The 22,698-nt window shown below is 35.4% G+C and overlaps 1 protein-coding gene across 1 annotated transcript in view; it reads right to left on the bottom strand.

The window, feature by feature from the left end:
• The window catches only part of fam184ab (family with sequence similarity 184 member Ab), a gene marked incomplete at its 3' end in the record, with an annotated part of 92,871 nt that overhangs the window by 67,419 nt on the left and 2,754 nt on the right, over nt 1-22,698 (bottom strand). The window contains exons 3-7 of the mRNA XM_081378144.1: nt 17,024-17,159; nt 11,254-11,435; nt 7,400-7,691; nt 2,392-2,510; nt 33-155 (exon numbers count right to left, since the gene is read on the bottom strand). Coding sequence (XP_081234270.1) covers nt 33-155; nt 2,392-2,510; nt 7,400-7,691; nt 11,254-11,435; nt 17,024-17,159 — 852 coding nt within the window. The remainder of the gene's footprint in view (nt 1-32; nt 156-2,391; nt 2,511-7,399; nt 7,692-11,253; nt 11,436-17,023; nt 17,160-22,698) is intronic.

Raw genomic sequence — 22,698 nt, forward strand, 5'->3', positions numbered from 1 at the left:
AAATGAAGGTTTCAGCACACACATTACCGTACCTCACTGTTGGCCATGTTGAGTTTGGCACTGAGCTCCTCTCGTATATTGTCCAGTTCCTCTCGCAAAAGGCTCTTCTGTTCCTCTAGAGAGTTACGTTCCTTCTCGAACTGATCCTCCATCTCCTATAAGTCCGACAGAACATGCTGATTAAAAATGACGGCTGCTTACAAACGTGTGAAACAATTTATGTTACTGGAGATAAGACGACCGTGTGTTAGACTATTACTTCTCATTTTGAAGTTATAGCTCAACAAAAAGTGAACATTCTGTCATTTACTCAACCTCATGTCGCTCCAAATTCATACGAGGAATGAAACTCATACAGGATTGAAACAACACGAGGATGAGTAAATAACATCAGACGTTTCATTACTGGATGAACTATTCCTTTAATCATGATAAAAATCTTTTTTAGGCTGTGGCATTTTGAAGGCATAACCGTCTGAAAACTTAATTTCAAACATGTCAGGGTAGTGCCTTAGGAAATCCACTTAATATCTGTCTCAGGAAGTAGGAAGAAATAAGATGACAAGATTTGCAATGCAAAAACAAAGCATGAGAAGAAATTAATAACTATATATTATTCATAATAAGATTCTTCAGCTTTCTAGACCTCTCCTCGAAAATAATAATACAGAAACTAATCATAGTCATCCTGTGACATTTACAGAGCAAAATGCGATTTTTGATTGTTTCCTGCCCACCACAGTCAGAGGATACAATGGGTCTTATTATTGCGCTTTCAAGGTAGTACTGAAGAAATATTCCTCAAATATTCTGGTTATACATCCTAACTCTAAGAATTAAAAATATGTAATTAATTCAGCCTGAGCTGCTTAATGTAGACACTTCATTAAACTTTGTTTTGCAGATATTTAAAATTGAAATTAGAATATCTCCCATTGACTTAGATTGATATAATGTAAAAAAAAAAGGCAAAATGAAGCATTAAATCAATAGTCATTAATATGTTTTAATGTTTTTGAAAGAAGTCTCTTCTGCTCACCAAGGCTGCATTTATTCGATCAAAAAAGTAAAAACATTAATACTGTGAAATATTATTACAATTTAAAATGACTGTTTTATATTTTAATATATTAATTCCTATGATGACAAAGCTGCATTGTCAGCATCATTACTTCAGTCTTTAGTGTCACATGATCCTTCAGAAATCATTATGATATGCTGATTTGCTGCTCAAGAAACATTTCTAATCATGATCAAAACTGAAAGAAGTTGTAATGCTTAACTTTGTGGAACATTATTTTCAGGATACTTAGAAATATAGAAACATTTATTTCAAATTATTTCAAAAAAATTTTTTATCACTGTAATGCTTTCTTGCTGGGATATATTACAGGATACTTTGAAATACACAGTATTTGCAAGGCTATAGTAAAATTAAAGTCTAAAACTGTCAATCTTGTTTCCTTTCTGAACAATGCATAATTATATCCTAACATATATTAAAAGAAGAAAAAGAAGCAAGTGGATGATGTGAAAGAGCAGAGCGATAGATGTTGACAATTGAAAGATGACAGACTAAATAATCTTTCCTGTTCATTAAAAAGAGCAGCGGCGAGCTCCTTGCACATTTTGATTAAAGTCCACGACGAATCAAACCCACGTCACTTCATTTCTGTGCATATTCATTATACCCATCACCTAAAAGAACAGCCAGTGAAAATCCTGTGCGTGTGCGGGCGCGTGGGCCTTGAGGAGAAAGAAGTCTTAAGTACGCCTGTTTAAAAAATTGATGGTTAGCACAGACGAGCAAATGGGCCAAGCGCTCAGTATAGCCGGCAGGTGTGCATAATTCACTCCATCCCCAATTCAAGGCGCACAAATATGCAAATAGCACCTCTTGAGGGTGCCGGCTGTGCCTCAGTGACATGCGTTGAGATGGTAAAAATGGATCCATGCTGTGATCCATGTCAAATTAAGTAGAATCCAGTTGTGATCTCCCTCCCAGAAAATATCAAATACATCGCACACATGGGGCTCTATTCTGTGGAGGTTTCCAAAATAAAGGTTCTTCTAATGCCACAAGGTCTGTCATCAGAGCAGTGAGTCAACAAACAAACACACTATGGACACGCACTACAAACCGAACGCGCTCTGGAAAAGAAAGATAAAGAAGAGAAAGAGAGAGGGCCCTAGGCTTCTTCTAAAATAGGACGTCAGCACGGTCGTCATGCTGCTCCTGTACAAGACTGTGAGTCAGCGGCACACTCTAACAGAGGCCACTCTCATTGATTATTCATCTGCGCCTCAATTTTTCAAACTACATTTCCATTTCTGAGAGTAGCGGGTGCTACGGCGTCGGTGAGATAAGCCCAGAGCAGTAATGTGATTAACCGGTTGCTGCTGCGGCATCACGGGCGATGTCCGCCGGCACAAAGGTTCGCTGAAGGGTCGTACAGGTTTGACAGCAGGTGATAAAGGCGGAGCGGGCCGGCTTTGGGCAGGCGTAATCTCTGTAAGCGTGAAGGGAACTTTTCAGAATGAGTTAAAGTGAGAAAATTAGATCCATTACATTAGCATGCATGCTACATTCTAAAGGTATGGGAAATAAGGTATGTAGAAAATATTAGCATTTCTAATAATGCTCAGGGGTGGTGGTGGACTTTTCAGAAGTACATGATTGCTTGCTCATGGGAACTTCTGGAGTCGGTCACCAGAGGAAAATGACAATGCTAACTAGCTAATAGCACCACAAGTACCTAAACACTTTAATAGCACCTATGAGGTAAAAATAATTATGTTTCCAGATATTAAGAGCCTCTTAAAAAAAAGGCTTGCCCTGCCAACATTTTCAACAATTTTCCTGACACACAATAATTTCTACAGTAAATGTATATTTTTCACATATAATTAGGGTTAGTGTAACCTATAAACTCCCCTGCTAGTTCGCTGTTAATGATATGCTAAAGCCCGCCCGCATGTGACGTGATTGGATACAAGGTAGTTTGTGACGCAAGAAACACCAGCGATTTCAAACCGTGTTTTTGAGACTGTCTTTGGTTCACTGGACTTTTATGGAGAAAGTACTCAACAATGGTGTTGACTTATGAATTTTCACATGTTTTTTTCTTAAAGCATATTAAAAACCACATAGACATATAAACAAAATTAAAAACTTTATTTTCACCACAGGGGTCTTTAAAAAACGGTATCGTCGTGATTTTCACAAAAATCTTAAGCAGCACAACTGTTTTCAACCTTGATAATAATCAGAAATGTTAGTTGAGCATCAAACCAGCAAATTAGAATGATTTCTGAAGGATCATGTGACACTGAAGACTGCAGTAATGATGCTGAAAATTCAGCTTTGCCATCACAGGAATACATTACATGCTGTATTTTTGATCAAATAAATGCAGCATAGGTGAGCATGAGATACTTCTTTTATTAAAAAAACAAACAAAAACATTTGTTTGTTTTTCATTAGACACCCTGATGAAGGCTTACTGGCCGCAATGCTTAGGTGTGCCGTTGCTTGTCACCTGTTTTTTTATTTATTTAAGCCATGAAAAAATAAAGGCTTTTTATATTTTTCTAAAAACTAATATTCGAGTGCCTTGGATTGTTTTTTTTTATGAAACAAAAACATTAGTCAACATCCTCATTAGACTTTGGCTTCAGAAATAACCCACTGCTGCTCTGCTATGTTCAGCTAACAATCTGTTGTGTGTGATTTATAATTACAAAAAGATTAAGTAGTTGTGAACTGTATGGATATGGATGTGCCGGGCTGCTGGCAGCTGCCTATTTTGAGGGAGGGTGACAGATTGCGCTCTGACTGAGTCAATTCAGTGCCGCTTTCTAGGCTTTCATTTCATATGCTATCGGCTAGAGAAATCAAAACAGACGGTTTAGTCATTACATTTGCTATTTACGAACCTGTCTCCGCTGATGAGTGAAATAACAGTTAAATCAATGAAGATCAAGTGTGTCTTGTCTGGGACACTTTGAGCAGGGTGGAGAGGGTGAGATGGAGGCAGGACGGAGGTGAGAGTGTGTGTGAGGTGAATTTGCACTGTTAGGCAAGAAAGCAGGGCTGAGTACTGCACTATTCCTTTCAACCAAACCTCCTGGAGCTGAGGCACCTGCGCTTTCCCTTTCTGTTTCTCTATTGGATTAGCATTTTTTCACTCACACACACTCCTAAAAATAGAAGAGAAAAAGCTTAGGATGATTGGTCGACCTACATATCGCCAAGTCCGATATATAGTGGCCGAGATTTGGCATTTTTAAAACATCGGTATCGGCCGATACGTTTACTGATTCTCTGTCTTCATTAGTTTACGGTCTCCGTTCAATAGTCCTATCTAGTTTGAACCGTTAAAGGCAGATGGTTTATGAAAAAATATATTAGCGTTTGCTTTTCTATTATTAGTAGGCTAGTAAAAAGCCAAACACAATGGCCCAGTTTCACAGACAAGGCTTAGATTAAGCTAGGATTAGGCCTGAGTTAAATTAGGACATTTAAGTAGCTTTTATAATCCTGCCTTAGAAAATGCATCTTGAGACAAAACAATGGCACAGATATATTTTAAGATATGTCAAAAAAGTTAAAAAATCTCAAACATGCATTTTAGTCCAGGACTAGCTTAAACCTTGTCTGTGATTTAAAAAAATAATAATTTTCAAATGATTTATTTCAAATGTATTAAATATTAAGTAAAATTAATATAAATTATAAATATATCGGCCATCCTGCTTTCTAAGATATCGGCACGGGCCATTAATATCGGTCGACCAGTTATGAATAAAAACAAAAGCAGCCTGTTTACATTGGAGAACCTCCTAAAATTTATTCTCTAGTTCTTTAGAAAATGATCTGGTGCTTTCAGACGCGTCATGCACCTGCTCTTTTATTTTAAGTGGCAGTTCTGGTTCACTTAATGCCCTAGGCAAAATAAGACATGACCAAAAAGAAGCATTTTTTTAAACCACTTTTTAAAATCCCAGATCAGAATTTGTTGGACACGTTCAAACCACTTTCAAATGTGGTTTTAAATCAGATACATATCCGATATCTGGACATCTGACCTACGTCTAAACACGAATATACGATTCCCCTTTGAATTCCAAGCCACCACAAGGCGGGGGCGACACGTTTGGCCACGAAAATAGCTTTTTATAGTCGTATTATGAAGCAGACTTGCCTATGGAAGCTTGTTTCCGCCACAAAATAAAAAAAATAAAAGATAATTGCGACTTTTTATCTCACAATTGCGAGATATAAAGTCAGAATTGCGTGAAATAAGGTCAGAATTCTGAGATATAAAGTCAGAATTGTGTGATATAAAGTCAGAATTCTGAGATATAAAGTCAGAATTGCGAGATATAAAGTCGCAATTGCGTCTTATAAATTCAGAATTCTGACTTTTTTTCTCGCAATTGCGACTTTATATCTCAGAATTCTGACTTTATTTCACGCAATTCTGACTTTATATCTCGCAATTCTGACTTTATATCTCAGAATTCTGACTTTATATCACGCAATTCTGACTTTATAACACATAATTGCGAGTTTATATCTCGCAATTCTGACATCTTTTCTCAGAATTGTGAGATATAAAGTCCAATTCTAAAGGGAAAAAAAAGACGGACTTTTTTTTTTTTAACCTCAGAATAGTTTATATCTCACAATTCTGACTTTATAACACGCAATTGCGACTTTATATCATGCAATTCTGACATTATATCTCCCAATTGCGTGATATAAAGTCAGAATTCTGAGATATAAAGTCAGAATTCTGAGATATAAAGTCAGAATTGCGTGATATAAAGTCGCAATTGCGAGAAAAAGTCAGAATTCTGACTTTATAACACGCAATTGTGACTTTATTTCACGCAATTCTGACTTTATATCTCGCAATTCTGACTTTATATCTCAGAATTCTGACTTTATAACACGCAATTGCGACTTTAAAACACGCAATTCTGACTTTATATCTCGCAATTCTGAGAAATAAAGTCAGAATTGCAAGATGTAAACTCGCAATTGTGAGATAAAAAGTCGCAATTATCTTTTATTTTTTTTTATTTTGTGGCGGAAACAAGCTTCCATACTTGCCTGTATGCATTTGCAATTAATTAATTTTTTTTTTTTTTTTTTTTACTGGGTTGGAAACTTTATACTTAAGAAATTACGTGTGAACAGACACATTCAGGAACATAGAAACTGGTGTTCAACCTCTGCCCCGTGAATTTTTAAAATAGCTTTGCTACTGAAAGCTACATTATAGGCTATTTCTCAGCAATGAGATAATTTCACTCTTTTTGTAAATAAACTAATGAACACATGGAATTCTCAATCTCTCTCTCGTTAATTCCTTCGAATTCATTCAAATAAATGAAATCTTAGCGCACTACAAAGATAACAATCGAAAATTGCCATTATTTCCGGTCTATATCCGTTCTGTCAGATTTTGATGTGAAATATCAAATAATTTTAGTACGGTTATTCGAGACCAGAGGGTCAACCATGTCGCATAGTAAAACAATCACCAACAGATTTGTTTTGGGTGGGGATTAATGTAAACACAGATATCAGATACCAGATGTGTCTAAAGTGAATGTAAACAGGCGGGACACAATATCGGATATGGTCAAAATATCAGATCTGTGCATTAAGACTTGCAGAGTAAATTCGGCAGTCTTAGTCTAATGTTGCAGTTGACATTTAAGACATGCGGAGCAACATAGTTAGGATACCAAAATAAAACTTTTAAATAGCAGGAAAATACACTTCTCTATGCTTTTATTGTCATATTTTCTATTTTCATGTTAATTTTAGTTTAAGTTAATGTGTTTTTGTCATTTAATTTTTTTTTAAATGTATGTAGCTTCAATGTATTTTATTTCAATTTCCAATTACCACCTCAAATTCAACTTATTTTATTTTGTTTATTTTCAATTTGTTTCAGTTATTTAAGTTCTAATTTGATACTTTTTTTAATCTAATATTTATATTTGATTTCAATTTCCGAAAACAATTTTTTAGCAATTCTAGTTTTAGTTAACAATAACACTGAAAACTAACTAAATAACGAACAAACAAACAAACAAACGAAATAAAATATCTGTTTATAAAACATAGTTTTGTATCACAACATCTAAAACCTGATCATTGTCTCAGCAGGATCTGGATCCTTGTGTGCTTGTAAATAATTGTGTTTTTTCAAAACTCAATAATTTGACAAACCAGATTAAAAACGCATATGTTCTCCAATCCTGAACCGGTTACAATTGTTCTCCCTGATCTTCCACTTGCACTCAAAGGTGCTTCCGGTTCTTTCTCAAGGTGACACCTCCTGACTGATGCTAGACAGTGAGTTACATCTTCCGTCTGAACCTAACGTCTGAAGTGCAGTCATGCTGATATCTCGACAGGACAGCTGAGAGCGTTTAAAAACTTGTATGTGGGCACAGCTGACAGCGATGTGACAGAGTTCACTCACAGACAGGAGGCGGTTCTTCTCTTTCTCGGAGATGCTCTGTGTGTTCTCCAGAGCGGCCCGGTGCTTCCTGGAGAGCTCCTCCACCGCCCGACTGTGGGTATCCTTAAAGTGAGCGGTCTCCTCTTCATATCTGACACGCAAGTTTATGAGCTCCTTCTCATAGATCTGCTTTTCCTCTCGAAGTGACTGTTGAAAAAAAAAAGAAAAGTCAAATGTATTTAAAACATGGTATGATGCTTATATGATGATATTTTCAGCATCATTACTCTAGTCTTAAGTGTCACATGATCTTTCAGAAATGATTCTAATATGCTGATTTGTCTTATTATCAATGTTGAAAACATGTATTCTTTGATGTTCAGCATTTATTTGGGATTGAAATCTGTGACATTATAAATATTTTTACTGCCACTTTTGATCTATTTAATGCATCCTTGTCTAATAAAAGTATTCATTTAATAATAGTTACATGAGGTAAAAGTTTGAAACATAAAGAGCAAAAAGATAGATTGAAATGCATAGCCTTTAATAACATTTCACCACATACATAATTATGGGGATAAGAAATATTGATTTGAGATTAAACAAATCGTACCTGTTTGTTATCTTAATAAATAACCATTACACCATTACATATCTTAATCCATTACATTGTACAAAACAATCGTCGCAAAATGGCAGCAGCTGAGTTTGTATGAAACAACAAAGAGAAAGTCCTCGATACCGGTTAACATAATTAAATAACTGTACACAAAATATTGATTTGAGTTTTTAAATTTTATTAGCTCACCAAACGCAAAACTTCCACGAAGAAAAACCATTCAAGCGTAAAGTGGCGACTTCAATTACCCGGATTGGGGTAATAATGTTTTTTATCAGGGAATAACATACCGCTGGATGGCGCGATTGACCAATCAGAATCAAGTATTCCACAAGAGGCGTGTAATAATACTAATTAAAAAAATCAGTACACATCAGTACTATAAGGCTCTTTTCACATTCACATGAATAAACAGGATTCAAAGTGAAAGTCTGAGAGTCTGTGAAAGTTTGAGTACAGTTTATGAAAAGGGAACCAACAGGTCTCAATAAGAGACACTCAGACTGCCTCTTGTTCAGAAATGTCATGAATCCAATCTAAAAGTATAACAGTGAAAACTGAAAGACACCTTCAAAGCCCACACTGACACTGTGATGCAACTGCCCGCAAGTAAATAACTTCCTATTATAAGACCAGCAGAAGTGTCGGCAAAGTGAATCACTCCACAATCCTTTCCCGCTCTATTTAGTGAGCGTTGTCATAGTAACACCTAACTCAAGGCTGTGCTGCAAACAAACTGTGATGTGGGCGACAGAAAGAAACTGAGAGAAAGATTGATGAAACCTTTTCAAAGGGGAATTATCCTGAAATTCAAGCACACAGCAGCAAACCAAAAGAGACACGACGCTTCATATATTCTTCACAAATTTGACCAGTTCGTCTTACGGAAGTGTTTATGAGGGTAATGTAAGGAACAGAGTGAACGGAACGGAGTGAAACGGGATGGGAGTCTTTATAAAAAATGTATGTTGACCTTGAATTGCATATAGCATTTCTTTCCATTTGGATTACATAGTTTTAACATTAACAAACTTAATGTAATGCATATTTGCCAAACTTAAATCTGGATTAATCAGACAATTTGGATTAAACTGCTCAATTCATATGGATTAGTTTTACGATCTCTTTATTAACTTTTTAAAGCGTCAAAGTGGTAGTTGTGTAGCTGTCAATGGAGGGACAGAAACTTCTCAAGTCAGATTTCGTCAAAAAGATCTTTATTTGTGTTCCGAAGATTAACAAAAGGATTTGGAACTATATTGGAATATTGATAATTAATGACATATTAGATTTTCTTTTCCGGGTGAACTAACAACAACAAAAACATAAAAAAATCTTACCAAACCCAAAATCTTGGTAACAAGATTAACAAGATACTTATACTTATTACCATTTGTGAAGTTGTTTATTCTTAAAGGGATAGTTCACCCAAAAATGAAAATTCTGTCAGTAATTACTCACCCTCATGTTGTTCCAACTCCGTAAGTCCTTCGTCCATCTTCGGAACACAAATTAAGATATTTTTTATTAAATCTGAGCGCTGTCTCACTCCTCCATAGGCTTCTAAGGGACTGAAACTTGCTGGCCCAGAAAAGTTATTAAAGAGATCGTTAATATAGTCCAAGTGACTCCAGTGGCTCAATCTTAAGTTTATAAAGCGACGAGAATACTTTTTGTGCGCTAAAACAAACAAAAATAACGACTTTATTCCACTTTTCATTTCCTTCTCTCTGGGCCTCGAGTCTTTTCACAGTGTTTAAGCGCAGCGCGTCTGTGTTGCACGTCACCACGTAGGCTCATTATTGGCCGACGCTAGTCATGTGTGTGATACGTTGTGATGTGCAACAGACACGCTACGCTTAAACACTACGCGAAAAGACTCGAGGCCCAGAGAGAAGGAAATCTTTAATCAAAAATATCTTAATTTGTGTTCCGAAGATGAACGAAGGTCTTACGGGGTTGGAACAACATGAGGGTGAGTAATTACTGACAGAATTTTCATTTTTGGGTGAACTATCCCTTTAATTTCATTGTTCTCAGACAAAATGGTACAAAAGCTCTCACTAGGACGATACCCTTTAAAAAGGTTCTAATATGTACCATTTAGGTACTAATATGTACACTTTTGGTACCAATTTGCACCTTTGAGGTACTAATATGCACTCTTTAGGTACAAAAGAAACTTTCATTTAATAGACAAAAATAAGGGAGAATGACCGTAAGCTATGGGAAGAGAGAAGGGGAATGTAATTGCAACGCGTCACAGGACAAACTGCACCATGGCTCTTTTAAAAGTTTCCCAAAGTCTATTCTTTTAAAAGTCTGTCCCAATTTTAGTTCTAAAACTGCTGAGAAGGATATTTCAGGAGCAAAAACAAGCCCACATTCCCACAATCTGTTTATTGGGGCTCTCAACGTATTAATAATGAATCAAAAGCCAAATGCGACAGGACAGCCAAAAAGCCAAACTGCTCGAGCAGATTGTTGCGTGAAAACAGCACGAAATCCCATACTGTAGCGAGTCCAATAAATAGCCATGCTGTCTCCGCAAAAGAAAAATGATTGCAGGGCTGAGTGAAACCACTGAGAAATAAGAATTCCCGTTCAATCAAACCAACCATCCACAAAGAGACATATTTTCTGAAGTCTTGCAGTGAGTTTTGAATTAAACATGGAGGTCTGGATTTAGCTGTGATAAAGCGGCTAGTGTTTAACACGAGAGATGGGCTTGTATATGCTTTAAACATAAAACTAATGATGTCTCAGAGGAACTCATGTGAAATAAATGTTACTGCAGAAGATTGATGTTTGAGCTACAGACAGATTCTGCAAACTTGAGCTGTTTTTCCTCGCTCCATCTCTCCTACACACACCAACTACGCTTCAAGATCTTATTGCGCTACACAAATCATGCCCTCAAAACATATTTGGACACTTAAAAATGTCATTGCATAAAGTATCAAACCAAGTGGCATCTGCATAAAATGCTGGAAGAGCTTTTCTTGACTTCCCTTTTCTGAGCCATTTTTGCTGTATAAATCCAGCTAGTATCACGCTCGTGATGTCTGACAACCAGAAAGTGTCCAAACACTCTAAGCGGGCCTAAACGAATCCATATTCAGCAAACTGCATCGAATTGATCCGTACCTTCTCCAAGGAGACGACCTGCTGTCTCTGCCTCTCGTCCAGCGTCTGACATTTGTTCTGCAATGCCCCTCTTTCCTCCTCCAGACGTAACACCTTGTCCTTCAGACGAGACTTTTCCGATTCCAGATCCCGAATGACCGCCTCGTGAGTCATCTGAGTGGCCTGCAGGCTTCCGATCTGACCTGAACAGCAGAGAGAGAGCTGGAGATAGAGCTGTACAAGAGGGTCAATGCTTTGAATGTCATCTAACGCAGATGGGAGAAATACCCCGTAGAGGGCAGACAGAGTCAAAGATCCTTTCTAACTGCCAATACTGTGAATCTGAACACAGCACATGGACTTGAACTATCACCAGTGATGATTGCTTACTCTGCAATGGCTTGATGGTTTGTCTATGGCAGGGGTGCAAAACTCCACAGCCCTGCAGAGTTTAGTTCCAACCCCAGTTGTTCACACTTGGCGTGTTTAGTTCGATTAAAACAAACCCTGGTGCGATTGCTTTGTTGGTGCGGTTCATTCAAATAAACGCCATTCAAATACTGCGGACCGGGATCGCTGAAAAAATGGGTCTCGGTCCACTTCTCAACAAACTCTGTTGTGGTTCGAATGAAATAAGAACGCAACACGGACCAAAGGCAAGTAAACAAACCAAAAGTGTGACATGATGTCACAAGATGCGACCCTAAAATGAGACAGAATGCTCAAGCGTACCGTTTTTTCTCATCACAATCACAGTTCAGTACAGGATCAGAACTGCGTGTGTGACGAAGGGATTCCTGCCGCTGTTTTGACTCCTTTACACATTTTATAAGCTCTTCAAAAGTTCTTAACTGGTCAAAATGACATCATATGTAGGCTACGCACATACAAACCAGCCCATTTAGCCCAGCACACAGCATTGTTTTGGATGTTCGGTGAGTTCCGTTCGGGAAATATATGTAAGAAAAGCAGACCAATCAGGCTGTGGACAAATCCCTATGCCTTTAAGTTTGGTATCTTTAGGTTCGGTGTTAAAATGCCAATGTGAGCTCTTAAGTGGACTTTTTTTTTTTTTGGTCTAGACCAAACGAACCACGTGAACTGAACTAAAAGTGTGAACACAGCCTCTAATGCACCTGATCCAGCTAATCAAGTCCTTCAGGCTTATGTGAAAACTACAGGCATGTGTGTTGGAGCAGTGCTGGAACTAAACTCTGGCCCTCCAGGAACTAAAGGTGCGTTCACACACCATGCTGTAATTAACCTAACAGTTCTGAACTGTAAATGAAATACTAGTGTGCTGCTTACTGCACAGTATATCCTCCTGAGACCCAGAATTTTTTTTAAAAAAAATTGAATTTAGGTTTTTTTTTTTTTCATTTTTGAAAAATGATATTTTATTCATATGTTATGCTATGTCCTCTCTAGTGGACACCAGGACTCAGTTGTTTAAAAAATGAAAGTACATGTATATATGTATATATACATGTAATATATATATAATATATGTATGTATATGTATAGGCAAAAACAATGAGATTTTTAAATCAAATCACCAATAAATGTTGGGGTTTCAGGATTTATTTTAACAAAAATTTGTATAAATATGATTCTCAACTATGTTATGAAAGATATAATGGAATGAATTGATACACCATTTTACTTTATGCAATATGTGGGTAAAATGGCCATACATTAATATTCCCATTCAATGCAATGTATCTATACACTGTATCTAATGTGCACATTAATGTGTTCTTGGAGCAACATTTAATGAAAAAAAGAAGTGTAATGATTGGAGTAATAATTAGCAACATTTTAAATATCTAAAATTTCATAGGAATATTGATGTATAACTTATTTCCATATTCACTTGTCTCCTTTCTGTAACAGAAAGTCATTTTTTTTATTTGAAACCCCATAACGTTTTCCTGAGATGTTGGTTTATGAAATACAATTTGAAAAGTAGTCCGATTTAAATTAGAATTACAATACATTATCATATTTCCATAAGAGTGCTACAATTGATCACTAAATTTATGTCAGACATTTTTAAAGACCAAGGATAAGTTGTTTTCATGGTGAAACCTCCAAACATTTGGTATCTCTGAAAAGTCCTGAATGTGCTCTTTACAGGACACCCAGGTTGTGTCATGTGACATGTATGATGTCAGAGAAATTCACTAAAATATAATGTCCACTACAGTGGACAAAAGTCTATTGCTGGGTCCCAGTTATATATTGCATAGTATTTATTAAATATAGTATGTAAAAAGTAAATATGGTACATTATACTGCATGTTTAATTCAGCAAGCAGCATTCAATAAAAATTGTTATGTAGCTTTTTAAATTCCAATTTTGTGTACAAATGTATTAACTTTTGGCAAACAAAGATGATTAAAAAAGCAGTGTTGTTATTTTCTAAAACGATTCAAATTTGTTTTCATTATAATTGAAATAAGGCTGAAAATAATAAATGAGAAATATTCAACGAAAAAAAGCAGTGTTGTTATTTTCTAAATCTAAAACTTTTAAAATTTTGTTTCTGTTAATTGAAATAAAGGGAAAATAAAATAAAATATAAATATTTGATTAAAACATTTTAGCAAAGATTACATTAAATAAAAATAAAGAAACATTTATTTCAAGCTAGTTTCCAAGGCAACATTTCTAATTTATGTTTAGGTTGAAGTACTAAAATTACTAAAACTGAAAAAATGTAAACAAACTAAAATGAAAACTAAAAGCATAAAAATATGAATAAATACTATAAAAGTTTCTAAATAATACTATGCTAATATATAAAATAACACTGCAAGAAAGAGTAAAACTTGAGGATGTTATTGCTATCAGTTCATTTGTCAAACTGGAAACGGACAGTCAAGTTTGGTGCATTGCATTCAGGGAATGCAGTATTCAAGTTTCCTTGATTTCCTTAAATTGAAATGCCCTTGATTGTTCTGGTGATACTTGCATGTTTCTGCAGTTTCTTGTCTTTGGTACAAATAAAACTGTGTTTAATCCAAGTTAATTACATTAGAGTTAATGATATCTGCACTTTATTTCACCATAAACATTTAAAAAGAAATGCACTTGATAGTGATATCCTGATGGTGAACCCGAGTTCACGCCTGGATAAAGATCTCAGAGAACGGCTTCTTCTTCATGTTAAATTCATTAATGGCGTGCAGAAAGCACATTCTCACTGTAATTACACTAAACACAAAGACAGAGAGCGATTTGAGCGCTTCAACCCCTATTGTTTCTCCCAGATAGAGGATCAGAAGTTGTTTGAGATGTTTGGCATTTAGGTGTGACAGGCCCAGCTGGGTTCTGCCTCCCTCAGGGAACATTCCAGAATGTGGGTGATGAACACAGCTAGGACACACATCTGCTGTTACCAGGATACCAGGGGCTGATCCATAACCCCAAACTTTTCTGTCAACAACAACAGCTAATGGAGCTGTGGCACTAATTTGACACGTTGATGACTAAATCCAGTTAACCTTTTAATATATTCTGATTAGTTAAGGTTTTTCTTCTTCTTAAAAAAAATCACTACTTCTTAGCCATCAACTATTTAGGTTTGAATATAGCAAATTATAAAGATAAATAGATAATACAAATAAAATCAGAATCTTATTTGTCTTATTTGTGAAGTTACAATATATTTTGACTTCAAAAAAATGTTTTACTACTAATAATAATTATAATTACTATTAATATTACAAAACATTTTTTTGAAATGCATGGGCTAAAATAATTGTAAATATTTGTATGAATCTAAAATCTAAGTTCTGAAATACAATTAGATATAAAATAAATATATATGAAGAGTTCAGATGCAAAAACCTCTAAAGTGCCATGTGAAATTTTCTTCTAGAATGATCATTTTTATCAAGCTTGTATATTTAAGTTCAGTAATTTCACTTAAATGACAATTAATAGTTAATTTTCATTGCCATTTAAGTGAAATTAATGAACTTAAATATACGAGCTTGATAAAAATGATCATTATAGAAGAAAAATTCAGATGGCACTCTTCATATATATAAACTGAATCAGGTCTTAATAGTTTTTAACCTAAATTACTGTATTAATTGTAATTATTATTATTATTACAAATAATTTTTTTAAATGCAAGGGTTAAAATAACTAATATTTTTTTAGGTTAAAATCTATTAATAATATAATAATAATAATATTAATAGATTTGAACCTCAAAATAGTTATTTTAACATAATTTTAACCCATGCATTTCAAATGATTTGTAATATTAATAATAATAATTATTCATATTAATATAAAAATATGACAACAGCACCAAAAGCCAGTGTTGGGTGTAACTCATTAAGTAATTACTGTAATTTAATTACAGTTACTTGTGATGTAATTGCATTAAATACTATACATAGAACAATTCTAAATGCAAAATAATAGCGAATTTAACAAAGATTTAACGTAATGTATGTAAAAATGTGTTTTTAATGTAACCTTCTCCAATCAATTAAATACTTGAGTCAATTTTATATTTTTGAACTAATTAAAAGAGCGGTTTCATCTATCTGGTCGAAGTTCATATGGGATTTAGAAAGCAATTAATAATAAGTAATGAAATACTTATAATGAAGTAATGCAGTAATCTAATTACTCCGTTGAAGATGTAATTAGTAGCTAGTAATTAATTATAATTTTTTTAGAGCAACTTACCCAACACTGCCAATAACAATAGTAATAATTACAAAATACATGCATAAAAAATGCACAAGTTAAGAAAAACTATACACTGTAAAAAAGAAAATCTGTTAAATTTACGGTAAAATACCAGCAGCTGTGGTTGCCCGAAATTTACCGTAAAAAATATGGTAGAAACATTTTAGATTTTACAGACTTTACTTAAATTTACAGTAATAAACTGAATTTAATTTTCTGATATAATGTTAATTTACTGACCTATTGAAGTATTTATATCTGATTATATCTGTGTTGTACCATAGTAATACACTAATAACCACCAATTACAGTGGAGATGAAAATCACATGATGAATTAAAGATCATCACAAGCATCTCTTTCACAAGCAAGTTAACACTAATATATAGAAGCTGCACGGTGTCATTCATACAAACACTAAACACCATCATGGTAACACAAGTGAAATTTTAAAAATGCAATAAACATTAATTTAACAACATTAAATGTAACATAAAACCCTAATGTCATAATTGATTAGGAAAAAACTAAGAAAACTATGAAGAAACTAGTTATTTCAACAAAAATACATAAAATGTGAGTGTCACTCAGGGAATTGTGGGAATGTCAATTTACGTTTTTTCACTGTAAATTATACAATGACTTGTTCTTTTTCACTTCCAAAAACTCTTTAACGGTATTTTACAGTAAAATTACATTAAATGTACCGTTAGATCTATCACAGTTGTTTACATTTTTAGTCTTTGACCGTTAAAATCACAATCGTTTTTACAGTGAGCTAACCTATATGAATTTCATTTAATTATACTTCAAATGACTTTTATTTTTTAATCTGAATTACAATATTCTGTACCCCGTTTGCTTCCCTTAATTCAAATTTAATTCACACCGAGGAGTTTAGTTTGAACTTGAAGGCACTTCACTGCATTTAATTCTGAATGGAGCACAGGCCTGCTGTGCATGTTGGTAATGGATTAGTAGCCTGAAGCAATATAGAAGGATGAATCAATGAAGCCGAGTGGAGTGCGATTAAACAGTGGACTGTGAGGTGATGGGAGAGCGTGCTCGTATATCTCACTGGCTTTGAGCAGGATCTCGGTGGCCTGCTGTTGCACTCGGTCTCGGGACGCCTCCAGCTCACACTCCGCCTCCCTCTGCCTGATTTCCACAATCTCCGTGTCCTTGGTCACCTCCTCCAACTGTTTATGCAGATCCTGCAGAAGCACACACACAAATCAATCAGTATAACGACCAAAACACCTCTCCAGCTCTCTGTTCATTACTGAGCTGCCTCTCTATATTTAACCACCGTGTGGTTTCTCTCCTTTGTCTCTCTCGCTTTCTCTCGTGTCACTTTTTCCATTTTTGCTCCTTTCACAGTGTCTCCTCTGATCTCGAATTCCTCCTCATTAATTGTGCATGTACACATTAGCTCTTTCTGCCTTTCATCTCTGCTCTTGCTGTCAACTTCCTGCTTCAGTTCTGGTGCCATCGCTCATTGTCTTTCAAACTTTTTCCTTCGCTTCCACCATTGCGGAGCTCACGTGCAAGCCTTTGACTTTTCCACTGAATTCATTTATGACATTTATTTTGTCCTTTATAGAAACGAGTCTTTGGTATAAGAAGAACGAAAAGAAATGGGAAAGAAAATGTTCACTTGTAGGAAAACGCATGTAGTTTTCTTACAACTTGAACGGTCATGTTCTGCAGTAAAGACATTTTTTTTTACTCCTAAGTACTATATATATGTATTCAATATTTATTTAATAATGCATATTTAGGTTCATGGTTCATCCATTCATCCATACTTTTATTACTAGCTTTCAAAAGTTTGGGATTAGTATAGTTTTTGATAAAGAAGCAAGGATGCATTAAACTGATCAAAAGTGACAGTTCAGTTAAAATATTTTTATTTAATCATCAAAGAATCCTGAAAAAACAAGCAGTTTCCTGAGCAGCAAATCATCATATTAAAATGATTTCTGATGGATCGTGTGACACTGAAGACTGGAGTAATGATGCTGAAAACTCAGCTTTGCAATCACAGGAATACATTTTAAAATTTAAAAATGTATTCAATAGAAAACACTTATTTTAAACTGTTATAATATTTCACAACTGTTTTCACAGTATTTTTAAAGAAATGTCTGGTGCTATGATACAAATGCCCTTCTAAAATGACCTGTGGAAATCTTTTAATAAGCTGACTGAGTCTCATCTGGAAAAGCGCACTATGTAATTGGGTGAAAACCTCCACCTGGGGAATCGACAAGCTCTTTGATTGATGTGCGTCTGATTTGCAAAACTGTGACTGCAGGCTATTTGAATTTAATGATTTCACCTGTTAATGCCGTTTTTCTTAAAACGAAATACTCCAGGTGACGTGGACGCTACAAACATGTCGTACTTGAGCAATTCAGCATTTGATCAGCATAAATTAACAAAAACTAGCACAGACCCCAGGGAGTCGGATCATTATGAGCGTCAGTCTGAAAATGCCACAGTGACTAAAGATCGATTCCATTAAAGATCTGCTCAGCACACTGGCATTAACACAGGCCCAGCACACTGCCATTAAATAGCCATTACAATGTGTCATAAAAGCAAGGATTTAGGTAAAACAAACACAATATTAATCCATCATTCTTCCTTTGGACGACCGTATTATAATTCAAGTCAAGCATGTATCTTTTGATGACACCCATAAATTACACTCAGTCAGTTGCTCCTTTCAGAAACAAGTCCAAGAAATGCCTTGGAGGGCCGTGGTGGATGATTGTGTTTTTCTTTCAAAGATATCTGAAGGAAAATTCAGAGCTCAGGATGTGTGCCACTGCATTTGAAGCCTCTTTGCTAAATGTGCCTGAAACATCTGATGCATTCAGAATGAAACCAAAGCGCTAGTTTGACTTTCACTGCTACGATGTTCTGTGTGCGTCATTTTAATTATTCAAAAGACACTGCAGAGTGTTTAGGAAATACTGCATTTGTTCCAACATGTGTTGATAAGGGACTTCTGAAAGGTTTAAATCAACATCAAAAAATCATAATGTGATGCATTTAAACAAGATATTCAACAAGAAAACACAGTTGTTTACAATGTGACCAGGTACGTGTATAAGGAAAAAACTAAGAGTTTAGCTGTCATTTTAACTATTAAGATTAGATTATTCTTATTAGATAAATTAGAAAATGAGATTAAACATGCAACATCATTTTTAGGGCCCTATTTTAACGATCTAAGCGCATGGTCTAAAGCGCACCGTGCAAGTTCCCTTAGGGCGCGTCCGAATCCACTTTTGCTAGTTTAACAACAGGAAAAAATGGTCGGCGTGCAATGGCGCATGGACTAAATCTCATAATGAGTAATGGGTGTGTTTTGGGATTTACATGCATTAAACCAATCAGAGTCTCATCCCCCATTTCCTTTAAATGCCAGTTGCGCTAGTGCCATGGCAGATTCGCAATTTACATGATGGAATTTGATGTCTAGGGGTGGGAATCTTTTACCATCTCACGATTCGATTCGATTCCGATTCTTGAGGCCACGATTCGATTCAAAATCGATTTTCGATTCAAAAAGATTTTCGATTCAAAACAATTCGATTTTATTCATAATGATTTCTAATCAGGTTTCTGAGCATGATCTACTCTCATCTGCTTTGCTATACAGAATGACAAACATAATGACAGACATTAAAGTGTCTTTTTCACATTTATTAAGTTCAATTCTCAGGGAAGTGCCTTTTATCAAAAACATTGAAAAAATGTTTTTACTTGGTACTTTTAAAGCAAAGTATTTATGATGACACATAACAAACTTACTTCCGATACTTCCTATATTAATTTTATTAATAAAACAAATGGAAGTGATTTGGCAAGTCAACTGTAAGGTTACATTTTCCAGCATATGTCCCAACATTGCTGAGAACCAACAGGAAAATAAATGTGTGCTTGTACTAGCAGCATACTTGTAGTAAATTAATACAAACTTCAGCATATTCTGAATCTCTAGCATAGTAGCATTTAATAATAGACTTCTAACCAACATCCTCTTGTTATTTCCAATGAGCAATATAATCCTTCAGACATAAAAAACATTTTGCTTTAGCAAATTCACAAACAGTTTTCGTTCAAAAATATAGAATTATGTACCAGAAGCTATCATAACGTATAATGCTTGTGGACTTATGCATATTCTGAATAATTAGTAACATACAAAGTCGCTCTTGACTTATACACAACTAAATAATAAAGAGTTATGACTTGAAATGTTTGCTGTATACCACAATCAAAAACAGCTTATACAAAGAAAGTGAATGAACATCTGCAGAGAGTAACTTACAGTCAAAATGTAACTTTTTGTGACTGGCATTGCACATTTGGCGCTCAGCTATCATGCGTCCGTTATGTGCGCGTCTCTGTTATGTGCACGCCACAGACTGTCCGCACACGTGCACGTCCGCTTCAGAGTTCCGCCTTTTGCGTTCCGTCAATGTTACGTTATTAGAATTTTTTTTTTTTTTTTAGAAAATCGATTTTTGACATTTGTGAATCGATTCAGAATCGTCCACGTCCCGAATCGCGATTCATCTAAGAATCGATTTTTTCCCCCACCCCATGATGTCTATTTCTGTTTCTGTTCTGTTAAAATACCAATGCGCCAACAATGCACCCGAACACACCTTGTTTCAGACCAGCATGCCCATGGGCGCAAATGAAACAGGACATGAAAATGATAACTGCGTCGGGCTGAAACTACTGTCACGCTTGGCGCTGCATTGCACCAGGTGTAAGATAGGGCCCTTAAGCTTCAAGTTCATTTACTTTTCTCAGTGAAAGTGAAATTTTACACAAAGTGTAAAGTCTACCAAAAAAATACCATATATATATATATATATATATATATATATATATATACATATGTATATATATATATATATATATATATATATGTATATATATATATATATATATGTATATATATGTATATATATATATATATATATATATATATATATATATATATATATATATATATATATATATATATATATATATATATATATATATATATATATATATATATATATATATATACACACTCCCTGACAAAAGTCTTGTCGCCTGTCCAAGTTGTAGGAACAATAGATAATAACTTGACTTCTAGTTGATCATTTGGAATCAGAAGTGGCTTATTTGAAAGGCAAAGGCCTCTAGATTACGCTTATTTTACCAAAATAAAATCTTATCATGGCTTGATTTTTAATTATTTAATTAGGACAGAAAGGTCAGACTTTGCATAGACAAAAGTCTTGTCACATCGTTAAAGGATTCAACTAATCACAGATTATAGCGTCACATGTAACAAATACTGTAATAAACAGATTTCCAGGTGTGTAGAAGAAGAACCACAGCACACCCAACCTTCATTTGAAATGCATCCTGACCTCTGACAGCATGCCAAAGATTCTACCACAGACCAAAGTGCTGATCATCAAGAGCCTGAAGACCAAGTCTCCCGCTGAGGTGGCAGACATCTTTAATGTATCTAAACGTCAAGTGGAGAGGATAAGAAAAAGATTTGAAGAAACTGGTGAAGTTTTCAGACCCCGTAAGGCAGACACCGTAAGACAACTGTTCGAGAGGACCGTTTGTTGGTTCGACAGTCCAGGGCCAGCCCTTTTTCAACTGCAGCAGAGCTACATAACAACTGGTCACCAGAAACTCCTGTATCTACAAGAACAGCTTGTTGAATTCTCTCACGCAGTGGTCTCAATGGCCGAATTAGTGCTCAGAAACCAGCATTAAACAGAAGACAACTAAAACATCGTGTTGCATTTGCCAAGGCCCACAGCCTTGCAGGTAGGATGGACTGTGGAAAAGTGGCAGAAGGTTGATTTTTCCGATGAATCATCTATTGAACTGCATCCCAATCGTCGCAAATACTGCAGAAGACCTATTGGAACCCGCATGGACCCAAGATTCACACAGAAAACAGTCAAGTTTGGTGGAGGAAAAATCATGGTTTGGGGTTACATTCAGTATGGGGGCGTGCGAGAGATCTGCAGAGTGGATGGCAACATCAACAGCCTGAGATATCAAGACATTCTTGCTGCCCATTACATTCCAATCCACAGGAGAGGGCAATTTCTTCAGCAGGATGGCGCTCCTTCTCATATTTCAGCTTCCACGTCAAAGTTCCTGAAAGCAAAGAAGGTCAAGGTGCTCCAGGATTGGCCGGCCCAGTCACCAGACATGAACATTATTGAGCATTTCTGGAGTAAGATGAAGGAGGAGGCATTGAAGATGAAACCAAAGAATCTTGATGAACTCTGGGAGTCCTGCAAGAATGCTTTCTTTGCCATTCCAGATGACTTTATTAATAAGTTATTGCCGTGACGTATGGATGCAGTCCTCCAAGCTCATGGGAGTCATACACAATATTAATTCTTTTTCCACTGCACCATGACTTTATGTTCTGTACTGTACATTATTTCTGTTAAGTGACAAGACTTTTGTCTAAGCAAAGTCTGACCTTTCTGTCCTAATTAAATAATTAAAAATCAAGGCATGATAAGATTTTATTTTGGTAAAATAAGCGTAATCTAGAGGCCTTTGCCTTTCATATAAGCCACTTCTGATTCCAAATGATCAACTAGAAGTCAAGTTATTATCTATTGTTCCTACAACTTGGACAGGCGACAAGACTTTTGTCAGTATATATGTCATTTTTTATTCACTTTTATGTTA

This window comes from Scardinius erythrophthalmus, assembly GCF_964197995.2.
Source record: "Scardinius erythrophthalmus genome assembly, chromosome: 11".
In the NCBI taxonomy this organism is placed as follows: Eukaryota; Metazoa; Chordata; class Actinopteri; order Cypriniformes; family Leuciscidae; genus Scardinius; species Scardinius erythrophthalmus.